The 16416-nt window shown below is 41.9% G+C and overlaps 1 protein-coding gene across 3 annotated transcripts; it reads left to right on the top strand.

The window, feature by feature from the left end:
• Positions 1-2945: 2945 nt before the first annotated feature.
• Positions 2946-15179, top strand: RNF141 (ring finger protein 141). Of its 3 annotated transcripts, none has more exons than XM_058026211.1 (6): positions 2946-3029; positions 4882-5081; positions 6545-6653; positions 7618-7799; positions 10751-10858; positions 12395-15179. In XM_058026211.1, the coding sequence occupies exons 2-6, from the start codon at positions 4897-4899 to the stop codon at positions 12543-12545; spliced, it is 735 nt and encodes a 244-aa protein (XP_057882194.1). In that variant the 5' UTR covers positions 2946-3029; positions 4882-4896; the 3' UTR covers positions 12546-15179. The 3 variants fall into 3 exon arrangements, with proteins under 3 accessions (XP_057882194.1, XP_057882196.1, XP_057882195.1); XM_058026213.1 differs by lacking the exon at positions 2946-3029 and adding an exon at positions 3269-3553; XM_058026212.1 differs by lacking the exon at positions 2946-3029 and adding an exon at positions 3269-4458.
• Positions 15180-16416: the final 1237 nt, after the last annotated feature.

Raw genomic sequence — 16416 nt, 5'->3', positions numbered from 1 at the left:
ACATAGTCCTTAGTTGTTAATAATTTTTAAAATAGCAAACTAGCAATAGAACTGGTCACATATATTGTGTTTTCAACAGTGTAGGATATGGGTTATGAACTTGGATATTTTTATTTACATAAATTTTAAAATTTCCAGTGTTTATACATTCCACTAGTAATGACTTACAGTGTATTTCTAGCATTATACTTACATTATAAATACTTAAGAGATTCCCTGGGTTGTTTTTTGTTTTCTCTTTTTGCCTTTTTTTTTGATAGTTCAGAAATATTTTATGGCTCCAAGTGATTCAGTGCAGCTCTAAAAACTGCTCATTTCAGATGTCCATCAGCAGAATTTTAGCAGAAAAATGTGCAACAGAGGACAGCACTAGAAACAGCTTTCCCAGCCAGTTAAGTAACTCCCCTCTTGGCCAAACATCACAGTAACACCTTGTGTCCTGAATGAAGTGCTCTGTGAGGAGTAGCCAGCACAAGTAAGGCCATCAGGAGGAGCCACAGCCACCAGTCATGAAGGTGCAGAGTAGCAAATGGGCCTGAGGGCACAGGCAAACGTAGTGGATTCCAGGTAGTTTGGGAAATTTTAAAAATCTTCCTTCTGCCTCTCTTTTCCATGTTTTAGAGATTAGAAATTACCTGTTTCTCTATTCTTTTCTCTACAGCCAAGAGATAATTACAATGTTGCTTCTGTTCTAGAGCTAAATAAGGGCAATTTTTTTCCCTGAAGTGTTTACTTGCTAAAAAACATGTATTCTGTTTTAATAAGATATTGTCTTAATCTTTAAGTGTCTTATTTTATCATGCACCTTAAAAACTCAGCATTCATCCTGACCTTGCTACTGCTACCTGACCAATGCACATGGTTTGATCTGCCTTTCCATTTCACTACACAATTTATGCCAACACCACAAGGGCTAAAGGAGCTGTTACATTGTTCTGTATAGAATTAAGGCAGATCTAAGTACTAATCAACAAGTTCTCTATTTGATATTGTCTCTATGTAGTTAGCACAACTCAGTCACATTGGAAAGTAGAAAACATTCCTGCTCATTGTTCAATGGAATTGCAAGGGATGCACCTACTACAAGGCAAACAGGAAACATTTATTCAAGTATCTAGACCAAGAGTGTCAAACACCAAACCCTTAACTAGAGGTAGCAGAAACTTAAGAGAAATTCTTCATTATGTTTCTGATTTTTCTCAAGTGTTGTGTTTTTTTTTTTTTTTTTTTTTTTTTTTTTTTTTTTTTTTTTTAATGAGACCTTCTCAACAGTTCTGAAGCTCCTTGATGTGCCAGAGCTGCTCAAGCACCATGGACTAATAACTCATCCCACTGAGCAGGAGAGCACAGTCTGTTCTTGTCACTTGGTGGTAACACCACTCAGATTCCCACACTGAGGCTGCAGATGTCTGCTGACCTTAGGCAAAAGGGGTGCTTGGCCTACAGGAAACACAGCAAGGTTTCCAGTCCAGCCCAATCCCTGCCTGGAATATAGGGATGCCTTTGGCGTGGGAAGTACGCGTGTCCATGTGCGAACAGAAGCAGGCAGGAAGGGGAAGTACTACTCCTTTTCTCCTCTTAAAATTAAGAAAAAAAAAAAAAAGTAGAATTAAATATTACAGCATCAGGATGTGCATGACCCATAGGATGTTCCAGGATGTCTGTTTCTCAATTTATGGGTGTTGGGTTTTTTTGTGAAGAGGTCAGCCAGCATTGACCCTTGCCACTCACATCCACCGCCCACATCCTCCCTGCAGACTGGGATTTGCACCAGCAGCTGTGGCCTGGGATGATCCCACTGAGCCAGGCACTCAGACTCCATTAAGCATCATTTAAATCACTATTTAATAGAGCTCATAGTTAAGAGTGAAGGCACTGTGAATCCAGGACAGTGCAGCACTGAGTGTGCATCTCCTGAGGGTGCAGCAAGGGAAAAAGTGATCCTGTTATTGTCAGCCCAGCTATTACAGAGTTTTTCTTACACAAACCAGCTCTATACAGTACTTCTGCTGCGTATCAGAATGGATAATAGTGTTGCAAGCAGGGCAGGGACTGTCCCCCTTCACTGGGCACTGGTGAGGCCACACATTGAGTGCTGTGACCTGTTCTGGACCCATTAGGAAGGACAGTGAGGGACTGGAACGAGCCCAGAGAAGGGCAGTGGAGCTGGAGAAGGGTCGGGAGCAAAATTATTATGAGGGAGCTGGAGGTGCTTAGCCTGGGGAAAGGGAGGCTCAGGGATGCCCTTATCACTCCCTACAATTGCCTGAAAGGAGGCTGTGACCAGGAGAGGGTTGATCTCTTCTCCCAGGAAAGCAGCGACAGGATGAGAGGACGTAGGCTGTGCCAGGGGAGGTTCAGGTTCGACAGTAGCAGGAATTTCTTCACAGAAGGGTTGATAGACATTGAAGTGGGCTGCCCAGGGCCGTGCTGGAGTCACCGTCCCTGGAGGTGTTTAGGGAACGACTGGACGTGGCACTCAGTGCCATGGTCTAAGTGACGGAGTGCTGTTCGGTTACAGGTTGGACTCGATGATCTCAGACCTTTTCCAACCTAATCGACCCGATTGATGTTCAGGCGGGGCCGGCTCCTCTAGGCGACAACGCCACCGCACCGCTGGGTGCAGCGGCCTTACAGCCGGGACCGGGACAGAGGGAAGGAGGCCGAGGGCCGTGAGAGCGGCGGCGAGGGCAGAGCCGCCCGGGTCCCGCCGTGAGAGCCGCGGCGAGGGCAGAGCCGCCCGGGTCCCGCCGTGAGAGCGGCGGCGAGGGCAGAGCCGCCCGGGTCCCGCCGTGAGAGCGGCGGCGAGGGCAGGGCCGCCCGGGTCCCGCCGTGAGAGCGGCGGCGAGGGCAGAGCCACCCGGGCCCCGCGTCCGCCGTGTCCCGGCAACAAGGGCGCGAGCCGCGCGCTTGCGTCACCCCCGCGCGCCGCCGCCGAGCGCGCGCCTGCGCGGCGCGGGGGAGCGGGCGCGGCGCTGCGGTGCCCGTGGGGCGGCGGCGGCTCCTCCGCGGGACGTGCCGGGGATGCGGTGAGCGGGGACCCGCCCCCCGCCGCCCCTCGGCGCCGAGCGCAAGGCCCGGCCCGGGGGAAGCCGGCGGGTGCAGGCAGGGCCGGGCGGGGGGAGCGGGCGGGGCGGCCGTGACGCAGCCGGGCTGAGCGCGGCCCGTCCCGCGCTGAGGGCCGGCACCGGGGGAGGGCGGGCGGGGCGCGCCTGGGCCGTGAGGGGCCGTGCCCGGGCCCGTCCGCGCCGCTGGGGGCGCCTCGTGGGTCTGCGGGTGACGCGGGGTGTGTGAGGTCTTGAAGGGTGAACAATAGGGAACGTTTCATGGAGTGCCTTGTCGGAAGGGATTCACAGGGATCAAAGTCCAGCTCCTGGCCGTGCACAGGACACCTCAAGAGTCATCCCCGTGTGCCTGAGAGTGTTCTTCGAACGCTTCTTGAACTCTCTCAGAGTCGCTGCTGTGATGACCACTTCTCTGGAGAGCCTGCTCAGTGCTCGACCACCCTCGGGTGAAACTTCCCCGATATCCAGTTCTGCAAACGCCCTCGCAGGTGTTTCTCCCCTAACTTTTCAGTGCTGGGATATAGATGCTGAGCTGGGCAGCCCGCAGGAGGCACGGCGCTCCCTCAGGAGCTCGGGGGAGCAGAGCCCGGCGGGTCTGGGAGGAGGTGTCCGCAGGTGCCAGGTTGTGCTGCTGACGTGCGGGCCTGGCCGTGTGCTCACCGAACCCCGGAGAGCGGGGCAGGAGGCGCTGGAGCCTTATCGGGAAGGAGAAATGTCACTGGAGGGGGAGCATGTGTGGGAACAGAATTAAGTCACAATTCCAGCCATTAACTGGAACCTTACTGTGGTGAAATTGCATAGTACTTCAGTATGCTCGCTTGGTGTGCTGTGTTTTTCTCGCACCGTGGTGAGATCTCAACAGCTGTGAATTTTGTTCTGGGCGGGGTTGAGCCCAAGTGCTGCTGCAGCTGCCTGCAGGACAAAGTGCTGCTTTCTCTGTGGTGCCTCCCTTCAGGAGTTTGTAACGCAGCTCATTCAGACTGCTCCGTGTGTGAGTTTAGGTGGATGTTCTGCAGTTCCCTTGCCCTCACATACCTCCGTCTGTAGAAGTCTTAAAAGGGCCTGACACAACTGGTTTCCTTGACGAACAATGAACTCTGCAAAGAGGCATTTTGGGGGAAGTCAGATGCAGGGGGATGAAGGGGAGTAAGTAGATAAATACTCAGAGGGCATGGCATTAATCCTTCGGCAGACTTTTGGGGAAAAAGATTTGGGTGTGAAGGAAAGGTGAAGTAATTCAGAGTTGGAGACATTTGAGCAAGTCAGTTCTGTAACACAGCCTGAAGTTGAGTGTTTTGTGTGGATAGGGAGGTCTCTAAATTGGTTTACACTGACGTAGATTCCTTGGCTTACCAGTTTCAGAATGCTGTGGGAGTTCTTTTGATCTGCTAATGTAAGTTTGATGTAAGAAAGCTGATTCCTAATGTGGTGTCTATGTATAAAGAGACATTGATGTGCCTACTTGCAAACATTCTGATATTCACACTCACAAATATTTAGAATAAACAAAGTTTGTCATAAATTACCATTGTCATCTTAAGATTTTTTTCCCATTCCATTGAATGTATTTATATATGTGTGTGTTGGAGCTGAATCTGTGTGGAAAGTTATCTCAATTTAATATAAGTATTGCTGTAAGCAAAACAGTACATTTTTAGTAAGATTATAATGCCACATTCCAGACTCTTTGAAGTGTTCTGCATTGTTTCTGATGTAGCTATTCAGTTACTTGTGGAATAATTATTGTAGGCTAAAAGAAAGTGAGGGAGTAGCCATTCACAAACACACAAATGTAACTCTCAAATATTTTTGGCAGAGACTCCACAAGTGAATGAGAACTTCTCTCTGCAAAACTGAGGTGAAGAGCTTCACCATGGGTCAACAGATTTCAAACCACACACAAACTGTAATTAACAAGTTGCCAGAAAAAGTAGCAAAGCATGCCTCTTTGGTTCAAGAAAGTGGTTTCCTAACCTATGAAGAGTTTCTGGGAAGAGTAGCTGAACTCAATGATATGTAAGCTTTACTTTGCTTCTTTTTTTTTTTTTTTTTTTTTTTGTGTTTTCCAAAAACCTTGTGTGCAATATATTATTGTGTGCTGGTAAGCCAGAACTGGCCCAATGGTTTTGAAATTATCCTTCATTTCTTTATGTTTTTATAATGGTTGTAATTACACTTCAAAACCAAAGCATTTTCTCCTTAAATTCCTTTCTCTGCAGTCCTCTTCTTCCAGCAAGTGTTGCTCTCTCTTAACAGTTCACAAAAGGTGGTTTAGAGTCATCTTTTTGTTAGTGTCACCTGTGTCCCTTATTGTTCTCCCTTCCCCCTGAAGAGGCAATGCTGCTTCCTCTCTGCCTGTCAGTTTGGGTGGGAAGGAGGAGCAGGAGCCTGCCAGGGACAGCAGATCCATGTGGGCAGGGTGGCAGTTGGGACAGAGCTGTTGGTGACCATCCCTGGCACCTCTGCAGACGTGCCAGGCTGCTCCTCATTAAGGATGAGCTGTATCTTACTGTCCCAAACCAGTGACCTAGATAATCCCAAACAACAGGCTGCTTTTTTGTCTGATTTTTCATAGCCTGCCTTTTGCTAGAGCAGCACGATGACAGTAAAAGGAAATGAGCAAAAAAGCAGTGTTGTCATGTTTAGCCTGTGTTTATGGTACACTGTGAGAGTGATAAAATGAAGTGGAAACACACACACACTGAATAAGGGCTTTGTAATGTTTGCTGTTTAGCTAAAATGTGAATTTGTATTCAGTTTAGAAATTATCTTGGAGAGGGTCACACTTTTTTAAATGACCTTGAAAAACACACAGCTGTCTTCTGGGTAGGCACATAAATAGATTTTGAAGAACATAACCTGATGTTTTGCCTGAGACTCCAGGCATATATTAGTATAATTCACTCTAAATTACTGTTATTCAAGTAGTTTCTTTCTTTCCAGTGTTTACCTAAACCTGAAAATACTCTGATTCTTGTGGACTAGAATGTTGTGTCTGTGTTCCATTAAAGAAACAAGTCTTAGGTCACCTGACACATTCACCTGACTACTCATTATTAATATATACTAACAAAAAGTCACCTCATCAGCATATGCTGGTACTCACAGGCTTTTTTTTTTTTACATACCTGTTGAGGAAATAACTTTTCAGATTGGAGAAGAGATTGTGTGATTAGGGTAATAAACAGTGAGAGTATATGTGAATTTAAATGTCTATGAAGTGCTTGCTGGTGCTGGATCAGAAGACTTGCTCAACATTTTCTGAAGTTTGCTGTGCAGTTTAAAATGAAATGGATTGTGTATTCAATGACATGCTAAGAAAGTCATACTCTATAATTTGATGCCCCTGGGCAGTATTGCTAAAATCTCTTTTAGGGATAGAGAGGAGACAGGTGAACCATAAATAATCACACTTGGCTGAGGCTGCTGATATTTGCAGGTCCAGCACATGGCTTTAAACTGATGTTGCTTTGTTTCAGTACTGCAAAATTGGCTTCTGGACAAGACAAACATCTGTTGTTTGAAGTGCAGCCTGGGTCTGATTCTTCTGCTTTCTGGAAGGTGATCGTTAGGATAATATGTACCAAAGTAAGTGTGAACATTTTAATTTGATGGGCAGGTTGTATGCACAGATTTGAGGACTGTCAGTTTTACTTGTAAAATCCAACACCTGCTTCACATGTTTTGATACAGATGATGCATTCAAAGATGCTGTTGGAGATAAATTAAGTCTAAATGCTAAGTTTCTGCAAAAAGCACAACAACAAAAACATAGTTATAACTAAGTTTAAAGGAGTGATGCCTTCCAGTGGAGCTCTTACAGCCTTTAGTTACAAATGCAAGTGATTTGTGAGGTCAAGTAATCAAATGGTACAACAAACTGCCAACTGTAGATTTTGAAATTAGTAGTAGAAATTAATCAGATTTTCAGGCATTATCAGTTGAGCTAGTGTGCCTGTACATAGTCTGATCCCTTAGAAAACCAATCTAAAGATTAAATGTTTTAATTAATGACAAAACCTTATGAAGTTTGCTCTGTCTAATGAGGAGATTTTCCCCTCTCTATCCTGTCCTTAAAGGTAAAGTCCTTTAATGATCCTGAGTCCCCTGAGCAATCTTAATATGTGGTTAAACAAGGCAAACTCTGTTTGAAACCAACAATTGGTACTTTGCTGTTTACTCCTAGTTTTTGTTAAGGCAGCCATCACTGTAGGCAATTTTGAGTTCAGATATTAAATGACTGATTTTCCTGTGCCTGGTTCTAAGTTCAGCCCATTTCTTTGGGTGTTAGGTCCCTACTCACACCTGAATCCATTGGAGTAGTGATGGCAATTGCCTTGCCCTAAAATTGTGGTGCTGCCTGTGGTGTTCCTCACTCTGCAGCTGTGGGCAGTCCTGATGTGCTGAGGCAGATTGCAGCTTGTTAATGTGGTGAAGGGCACTGAGGAAGGAGACTGCTGCCTTACATGAGAACTGCAGGGCTGTACAAACATTCTGAGCAATGCCAAGTTAAAACCTGATAAGTAATTGTAAACAATTCTCATATCTTAAGATAAATAAAACAAGTGGCATCGTGGAAGCTTCCAGAATCTTGAACTTGTATCAGTTCACTCAACTTTATAAAGACATCACCAATCAAGCAGCAGGAGTTCTTGCACAGAGTGATACTTCTGAAGAAGCTGCTGAGAGCTGGAGGTCTCTGTCTTCGTGTCAGGCCAGCTTGTGGATGGGAAGGTATTTGGATACACAGTTACAGCATAAGCATTTTGGGAGTTGTGCTTCAAACCTGAACTGCAAATACCTGCTTGTTCTTGATAGCTGCAGAGCTTTGTACCATCACAAACAGGAACAGACACCTTCCCTTGCACCAAGGGAGCTGCAGTGCACTTGGGTTAATTCCTGAAATCTGGTGCTACCACACCTTAGCTTCAGCAGAGCCCTTTTAGAGATCAGTTCTAGTAGGAACATAGTAAATGCTGAGTGTCCTGAATAAGGGAACAGGAGGAAACGGAATCAGCTGCAGCTACAAATCCAGGGGGTTTGACAGTGTTTGTTTAAACACATTTTGTTATTGTTCCACTTAAACTTTCTCTTCCTCTTACATTTGGCATGTGGAAGTTCCCATCTGTTGCCACTAGAAACCCATCCATTATGGTAATAATTTAACTTGCAAGAATGGAAAAATGTGAATTGTCTCACTCATGCTGACCTTCTGCTTTGTTAACCAGAGGAAAAACAAAAGACTGAGGCCAACACCTGCAATAACTTGAGTTCAAACTGAATGTGAAAGCAAGAAGCCTGTCACCCTTTCCCTGTGTGGAAGTGTTGCTGCTACCAGTAGTTCCTTACTTTTCCTGAATAAGTTCATGGTCCTAACTCAGTTTAAAGTGAGGTAGAGCTAGGTTTTACAGGAAAAGGTAGTAAATGGTAGAGTTCTCTGTGTTCACCAGTGAAGAGCTGGCAGCCAGGTATTTTCATGAAACAGCCTGAGTGTCACTCTTCAGCTGTTGAAAGGAAAAAGGGGTCACCTGTGTTGTCACTCCACAGAGCCTTTTGGTTTTTCTGTCAGTGGATTGCAGAAGGTATTATTTTATTTTCATTTAATTTCCTGTAAATTGTGAACATGTTTGAGAAAGAACAGGAAAATTGCTTTCTCACACATTTTTCTGGAAATGGTCTTTTGCTTCAAACAACAAATCAAATAACTTAGACCTCAGTTACTTTGGCAAAACAACTTTATATATTGCTAAAGTCAATGAGGAGAATAAAAGATTTCCTGTATGAGTTTCTTTTTCAGTTTTTCAGACTTGGAGACAGAGGAGATCCTTCTTGTTTGTAAACTTCATTACTTGAGGCAGTATCATTCACAAATAAAAACAGAATATACTTTGCTAATATGATGAAGTTTGGTGAGCTTGTGTCTTACCCAAGTTTTGCAAGTTACTAAGGAAAATATAAGCTGAAGCACCTTCAAGTATTCTGCACCAATGAAATCTTCTGTATATTTTTCTGTGAAAACCACCCATTTGCCTAAGTTCTTCTCACCTTCAGACATTTTTCAGCTCTGCAAAGTTAGCCCTCACTGTCTAAAAATAGCAAGTGTTATCTGTTCAATTCTTTTTCCCCTGGAATGATACCCCATATCTCTACAACATCCACTTCCTATTCAGAGCATTCAAAATATGCCTAAGTGGTTTATACATTCTGATAACAAAGAGATAAGCATTTCCTTTGTCTGTCACTCCTTTATTTTACTGTTTCTTCAGGAACTTAGTACTGTGACTAAAGCTGACTTTGCAGAAGCTTTATAAATAGGCCTTGTATAATTGCTTGTGTAGACACCAGCAAATCTCAAAAATTCAAGTGCTATTGAAGGTTAGTACTGAGAATTGCATGGGGCAGAAAAACGAGAAGGGAACAGGTCTAAAGAACCCAGTGAGCAGGCTTCTTGGAAATTGTTGTCCGCATTGTATGCAAACTGCCATCTGTAAAAAAAACATCTGTCACTTTAAAGTATTTCTCCAACAGCAAATTGAAAAGGAAACCCCAAGGATTTACTGAAAGAGAGAACAAAGTCATGTTGACTGCTGTTTAGTAGCTGGCTATTCTGTACAGGTCAAAAATGAATCTGTATTTGACAAGCTCCCTTAGATACCTAAGCAAAAATTGTCTGGTGCGTAGTCATTAAGGTGGACTAACTCCTGAAAAGCCATTTTTTTCTAGAATGCTATCTCTGTCCCTCAGGTCAGAACAGGGATTCCCAAATTAGGGTTTTTGGAAAAACCCATGCATTTTAGAACAGTTCCTTGGTTGTTTTGGAAGTGAGCTGTGACCATAAAATTGCAAACTTTACATGTCTGGTTAGGCCAGTGAAAGCTGAGGATGCTCTGCATCTTTTTGCCCTTGAGAAGTCTTGATGGTGCCAGCATTTGAGATACTCCTGCTAAGAACATTAGATAAAGATACCTCATATTTGGGGAAAAGATATAAAATGTCAACATCTGTCTTTGGTAGTGAGATAATTTTTAAGCTTCCCCACCAACAGAAACACCAGGGAGTTTAACTGGAAAAGCTGTGGTAACAATCATCTTGAGAGTCCTAATTTGGGGAGCACTCATATGGAGCATATTGCAAGCTAAAATCAGCCTTTTCAATCTAGTGAGTAGTTCAGCCCCTGGCATTTTGATGCCATGTGAAATGAGTGAAGCTGCATTCTGGTAGTGATCCTCTTGACATGCATGTTTTTGTCTAGGATATAAACCAGCACACAGAAATTTGGAAAGTTCATTATGAATTAGTTCAGCCTGAGGTGCAGTGACAGGAAGGCATGTTCTTCTCCTGCCTTTAATGTAAACAGTGTTTCTGTTCTTTTCCCAGTCATGTGATATGAAACAGTTACAACTCCTCACACTTCCTTGTTGATATGAAAAGGAATTTACAGAACCCTTGGCAACACCAAAAGCACCTGACACAAATACTAACACAAAAAATAAATGCACATTCTGGCTTAGTTTAGTTCACTGCTGACATAGGCTGGGATGACATAAGTAGCCCATTCACAAATTAAAAGCACAGGTGTTTCTTTCTGGCCATCAGTAATTATTATGAAAAATGTAATAACTGGTGTAGTTACTGGGGCATAAATATCAAACATCTAGAAGAAAACAGTGTCTTCTCTTCTGCAGGGTTAAACAGCTGACAGATGAAGAGGAATGTTGCATCTGCATGGATGGGCGTGCTGATCTCATCCTGCCGTGTGCTCACAGTTTCTGCCAGAAATGCATTGATAAATGGTAATATACACAAAAGAACATTCATTATTTTATAGTATGCATGTTTCAGTTTGATTTGACAGATTCTGTGGTTGCCAAATAATTTAAAACTGAGTAAAAGCAGACTGAAGCAGAAGGAAGGCAGGAAATTTTGTAAAAAAGAGATGTGAAAATGCTGTTCAGCATTTGTTTTGTAATTTCTTACATCTTTTTATTCTTCTAAAATTGAATTGTTACAGTCTTGCTCAGAAACTTGAGAAGATGGTATATGCAATGCTGGCATGTTATGCTTCACAAATCTCATTTAAGGCTTGTTAAGACTGTGCAAATATGAAGGCAAGTTGGACTGTCTGTCACTTACTTGGGAAATAACTATCAGGGAGGTTTTTTTCCATATGTTATGCTTTCACTTCAGATAAATTGCATACAATTTACTCATTTAACTATATCAGACTCTTCCAGGAAGATATTTCTTCTCCATGGCAGCACCTTCAAATTTATAACAATGTATATAATGTGTACCTTACAGTGTTCAGCTTCACAGTAAATTGAACACCTTTTCAGCTTCTGCATCTCTGATACATCAGTTCTTGGAAAAGTGGGGGAGAGAAGAACTTCTTTGTGGAGGAATACAGCTCTTGTCTGACCATACAGGCCTTCAGGGATTAGGGAGGTGTCCAGGCAGTCTAGCATTAGGAGACACAGACCTGCTCTGTTCAAAAAGGGTTTTTTTGGCTAGTTAATGCAAATGGGTTTGCACATAATTTGTGCATAAGAATTTGTTTTGTGGCTTTTTGAAAGTGTTACCAGGGAAGTTACTCTTGTAACAAACACCAGGCTTCCACAAGGAAAAAACATTGTCAAAATCACTGGATCTCAGAATACAGCAAGTCATTTCTCTCGTCTGGGAAAATGTCCTAACATCTATCAGCAGGACAGGGCTTAGTTTAGTGACTGCTGGAGAGTGGATTATACACTGCTTTGGTTGATGAATCAGCTGAACTCCTCACTAAATTCCAGCTGCACCATGCTTTTTTTTTGGTCTGCAATTGTTAATGTTGATCTCCTCTTAATTAAGGCTTAATGGAGGCTCCCAGCTCAAAAGTTGGGACTCCACGGGACCAGTTCTAAACCTCTGTGGGCTGCATGACCCAGGAAAAGGCTCCTTCTTTTCTTTATCTTGGAAGCCTGTGGAGATGGGTTTCTAAGGACCTCAGCTGAATTCCTGAAGATAGGAAGAATTAATTTAGACAGTGAATTTCCATTTAAACTTTCTGGCCAGGTAGCCAGATGATCCTGTCTGACCTGAGCAAAGGATTAGGAGGAACATGATTCCAAATTTTCACTCAAAGAATGGAGCTGCATTCAGAAATCTTCCTCACAAAGAAAGAAGTTTTTAAACAAACAAAATAGATAGGTGGCTTAATCCAGTTAATATGATCATTCTTGAAGTTCTCACTGGGCTGGTTTTTGTTTGGGTTTTGTTTGTCCTTTTGGGGGCTCTTTTGGCTTTTTTGTGGCCAGCGAAAAGCACTCATTTCTGTGCCTTCCTAACAGGAGTGACCGCCACAGAAACTGTCCCGTGTGCCGCCGGCAGGTGACTGGGGCAGGAGACTCCTGGGTGGTGTCAGAGGCCCCTACAGAAGATGACATTGCCACTTACATCCTTAACATGGTGGATGAGGCTGGGCAGCCCCACAGACCCTGACCCTGCCCACAGGCTGATCGTGGCACAACCACTTGAAGCTTTTCTTTTCCCCAGCGTCTGGTTTTCCCCCTCCTTGCTGTTCTTCACAGTCTGTCCTTCCCTTCTCCCCTCGGCTGCTGTGAGTCTGCGCTGCTCTCCTAAAGCACAGGGGATCTGAGCAAGTCTCTGTGTGTGCAGTCCTCGTTATTGAACTGTTCTTTCAGCAAACTCTTGGATCATTAACACAGTTTACTTTAACAACAACGTTTGATGTTAATTAACAGTTCAACTACTGGACGAAGCAACTTGTAACAGCACAACTACAACTGCAAACTGCTGTTTGAGCATCGCAGTGTCCTGCTACAGAGATGAACCGTGGCAGATGGCTTGACCTCACAGTTCCTACCCTTCAAAGCAGTCCCTTATTCACAACTAATGTGAATAAAGATGATGAGTTACCACTAGTGGTTATTAATTTGAAATTTTACTGTTGAAACTTGAAGATGTCCCACTGCCTGTTCTTCAGTAGGAAGTTATTGCTGCTCTTAGTGTTTACAGATACTTAATCTGATCTGTTATGACTTTTAGTATTAATTATTTTAAATCTGTTTTTGAGAGTGTAGGCAGGTCTGTAAATGTACTTGTGCACTTCCCCTTATTCTTCTAACAAGACTTATCTCTTAGAATATTTTTTTAAATATGATATTTAGCATAGTCTTATTAGCTTGGAAACATTAAACAGTTTCGTACACAACCCTAAAAGCAGTAAATCAGCTTCAGTAGTTTTTGATAAAGAACAGCTATAATTATTTCTAAACATTGGGTGTATCTGAAGAGAATGCCTTTATTTGAATTAGCACTTAAGGTGTAGTTTAGTGTGATGCTGTGGCTTTATCTGCTCCTCTTGAGTTTTTGAAGTGATGAGATCAGAGTTAAAAGGTATATGAAGAGTTACAAGTGATAATCTAAGTAAGGGTGCTCTACTTTCTATCCACAAGTGCAATATGCTTTTATGTAGCAGAGGGAAACTTCTTTAACAATAATGTGGCTTGGACTGAGATGCACATGTGACAGCTTGGAAAAGGGATATCTCAACTGGAGTGCAACAGTATTTTGTGTCTAGCAGAATAAAGCCTTTAAGAGTTGAGTTTAGACAGTCTAAAATTGTTAGTATTCAGGAAACCCATCTTAGGCCTCTTTTGCATAAATAGTGTTATGGAAATGAGTGGCTACTGTAGAGAATTAATTTTATATATATATATATATGTATATTAACAAGTATTACTTTTTCTCACTCAGTAACCTCAAGTTAAAATATTCAAGTGTAGCATTTGAAGGAATAACAGCATAGATCTTGCTTACTGTGAGACTGCATTTTTTACCATAACTGTTAAAATTCCATGATGCCCGAAGGCTTAAGTCCTTTTGTCACAGACAGGTTCTGAACTAAAAGGCATGTGTGCATGTAGATATGCACATTTAGGTTATTTTTCTTAATTGGCTACAAAATAACTTAATTACATCAATTTGTTAAAGAATGTGCACAGAGTATGGCACCTGTTTGAGCTTGGCTTGTGACACCATTGTCAGATTTATCATAGGTTTTAAGACAGAGAAGCAACGTACCCTTCATGTTTCTGTCACCTGAGAGCCAGTATGGCTTAGTGTGTAAATCTGTATTTAGCTATGGAAAAATCCTTTTAGGAGTGTATATAGCTGAGAACTCTTTTTTTTTTTTTTTCCCCTTTCTTAAGCCATTGATAGCAATGAGATATTCTTCAGTAAATGTATAGAGTGTTTGGTTGCATAAAGGCAGTTGTTGTTTGGGCTGGAAATCGTTACTGGCCCAGGATTTCCCACTAAAATGTGTGCAGGTGTTCCTAATAATGCACCAGTTTGGTTTCTTTTTGCTTTTGAGGTTGCATTAGTCCATGTTCAGAACTTTCAGATAATCTTGGAATTTTTTAAACTTTTTATATCACTGGAACAGAAAGAGCATCTAAATGAAAGACTCAAGCTAACTTTATTTTTCAAGTACTTCAAGAATTATACTTCTGAACTGAAATTTTATAAGTTGACTTTCTGCTGAGAACTTACATGAACTTCTTAAAATGTAATTTTATAATGATGCAAACAAGTTAATTGCAGCATAATGACAATTACAATATAAACTAATGCAAAAATTATTTAAATAGTGCAAAAGTAAACTTTGTATTCTGTACAGCTTTTTTAAATTAAGTTGCTGTAATTCACACTGCTGTGATGTAGATACTGTAATGTGTGCCTTGTAAAATAAATGTACTGTATGTTATATGGAGAAATAGATACTTTAACACTGAAAACCTAGTAATTTGGTACTGGTTGGTATTACTTAGTCTGAAGTGCAACATTTAGCAAACAATTTTGGAAAAGGAATCCATTGGTATGGACATGGCAACGAGTTCCAGAAGTTAGATCTTGAAAATGTGAATTACTGCAAATAGCTGTTGGTGGGGGGCATTAGAATAAATTAACTTTCTTGTGTTAAGTGAACATTTCTTACAGGTTTAATGTGAAATTGTAACTTAAACATTAGAGATGGTATTAATAGCTAAGAACATTCCACTATATTAAACTTTGTGTATGAATTGTGCAATAAAGTTACTTTGGAAGAAATGTTAGAGTTCTTTTAAGCTTAAGGAATCTCTTGGCTTTGGTACCAGAGAATTGTGAAAACTGAGTTTTGATCCAAATACAATTGCATTGTACAGGTGGTGTGGTTGAAAGGGTGGCACTGTGAGTGAGTCAGAGCTGTCAAACTTTGAAGGGTTGTATCAACAAGGTACCTCAATGCAGCTCTGCAAAAAAAGAAACTGGCTCTGATTTGACCTCTTCTAGGGACACAAATAAATTGGAACATTCTAAGATTATGGGAAAAATTAAACAACTCTAATTCTTACAGGACAATATTGAGGAACATGTTTGTTTGGGGAAAGGATTTTTGTTTTCAGAGAAGTGTGGTACACTTTTACCCCAAGTAATTTCATCATGTTTCTGATGGTATTTTGAAGTGTAAGAATGCTAAGGTTTGGAGTAGTTTTTTCTTAATCTTTCCTTGTTTTATGTAAGAATTAAAATATGTAATTAATGTAACTCTTTCCTCTGTCTAGTTACTTGGCTTATCTGTTTGGATTTTTCGAAGCCAAGGCAGAAATGGGAGCAGAATTCATTAACAGATCAGGAAATTAGAATGGATAAAATGACCAGTTGACAGGCACAGCAGGAGGTAGGTGTACCAGAGCAATTAGCAAAGCTTTATATTTACTAGGTTTCAACTTTAGGCACCATATCAGTGTGATGATGGGCTGGTTTTTTGGTTTTTTTTTTTTTTTTTTTTTTTTTTTTTTGGAAATACACCGTTTCCCACCATTTTGTGGGAAATGGTGTATTTAGCTTCCTTCTCTTTCCTTTAAATAAAATTCTATACATAATTAGAAAGGTTTTTTAATCCATACTCTTTCCAGTTCTGGAAACCAGGCCAGCCACTGAGATCTCTGTGTTACAGGTTTGAACTGAGCTGTTCAGTCCCACCCCTGTAGAGCTGTATGTGCCAAATGGTTTATTTTTGGAAGGAACATACTGGCCATGGTTCTTTGTGCTTTGCATCCAGCTAGATCCTGGAAGAACAGCCTGTCAGGGAGCCCTAAGGATGTTTGATGTAAGTAGGAGCTGTATGTTAACCTGCCTGGCCTTAATCCTTACACTGCATATACAAATGCTTTGATTTTGTATTCACACACACTCTAGAATGGAAGTAATATGACAGTAATTAATTTCTTTGGGCTTCTGTTGTTGAATCATCCCTGAAGATAACTTGTCAGAGGTTTTATTCTCACTGTTTTAAGTGGGTGAA

This window comes from Melospiza georgiana, chromosome 6 (genome assembly GCF_028018845.1).
Source record: "Melospiza georgiana isolate bMelGeo1 chromosome 6, bMelGeo1.pri, whole genome shotgun sequence".
NCBI classification, from domain to species: Eukaryota; Metazoa; Chordata; class Aves; order Passeriformes; family Passerellidae; genus Melospiza; species Melospiza georgiana.
This window is presented reverse-complemented; position numbering and strand designations above follow the sequence as displayed.

What these genes read in the sequence shown, in the direction of transcription:
- RNF141 (XM_058026211.1), top strand. Translation starts at nt 4,897, where the DNA reads ATGAGAACTTCTCTCTGCAAAACTGAGGTGAAGAGCTTCACCATGGGT. An exon ending in GTAGCTGAACTCAATGATAT is followed by an intron (nt 5,082 to 6,544) that starts GTAAGCTTTACT and finishes GCTTTGTTTCAG; the next exon opens with TACTGCAAAATTGGCTTCTG. An exon ending in CAGAAATGCATTGATAAATG is followed by an intron (nt 10,859 to 12,394) that starts GTAATATACACA and finishes CCTTCCTAACAG; the next exon opens with GAGTGACCGCCACAGAAACT.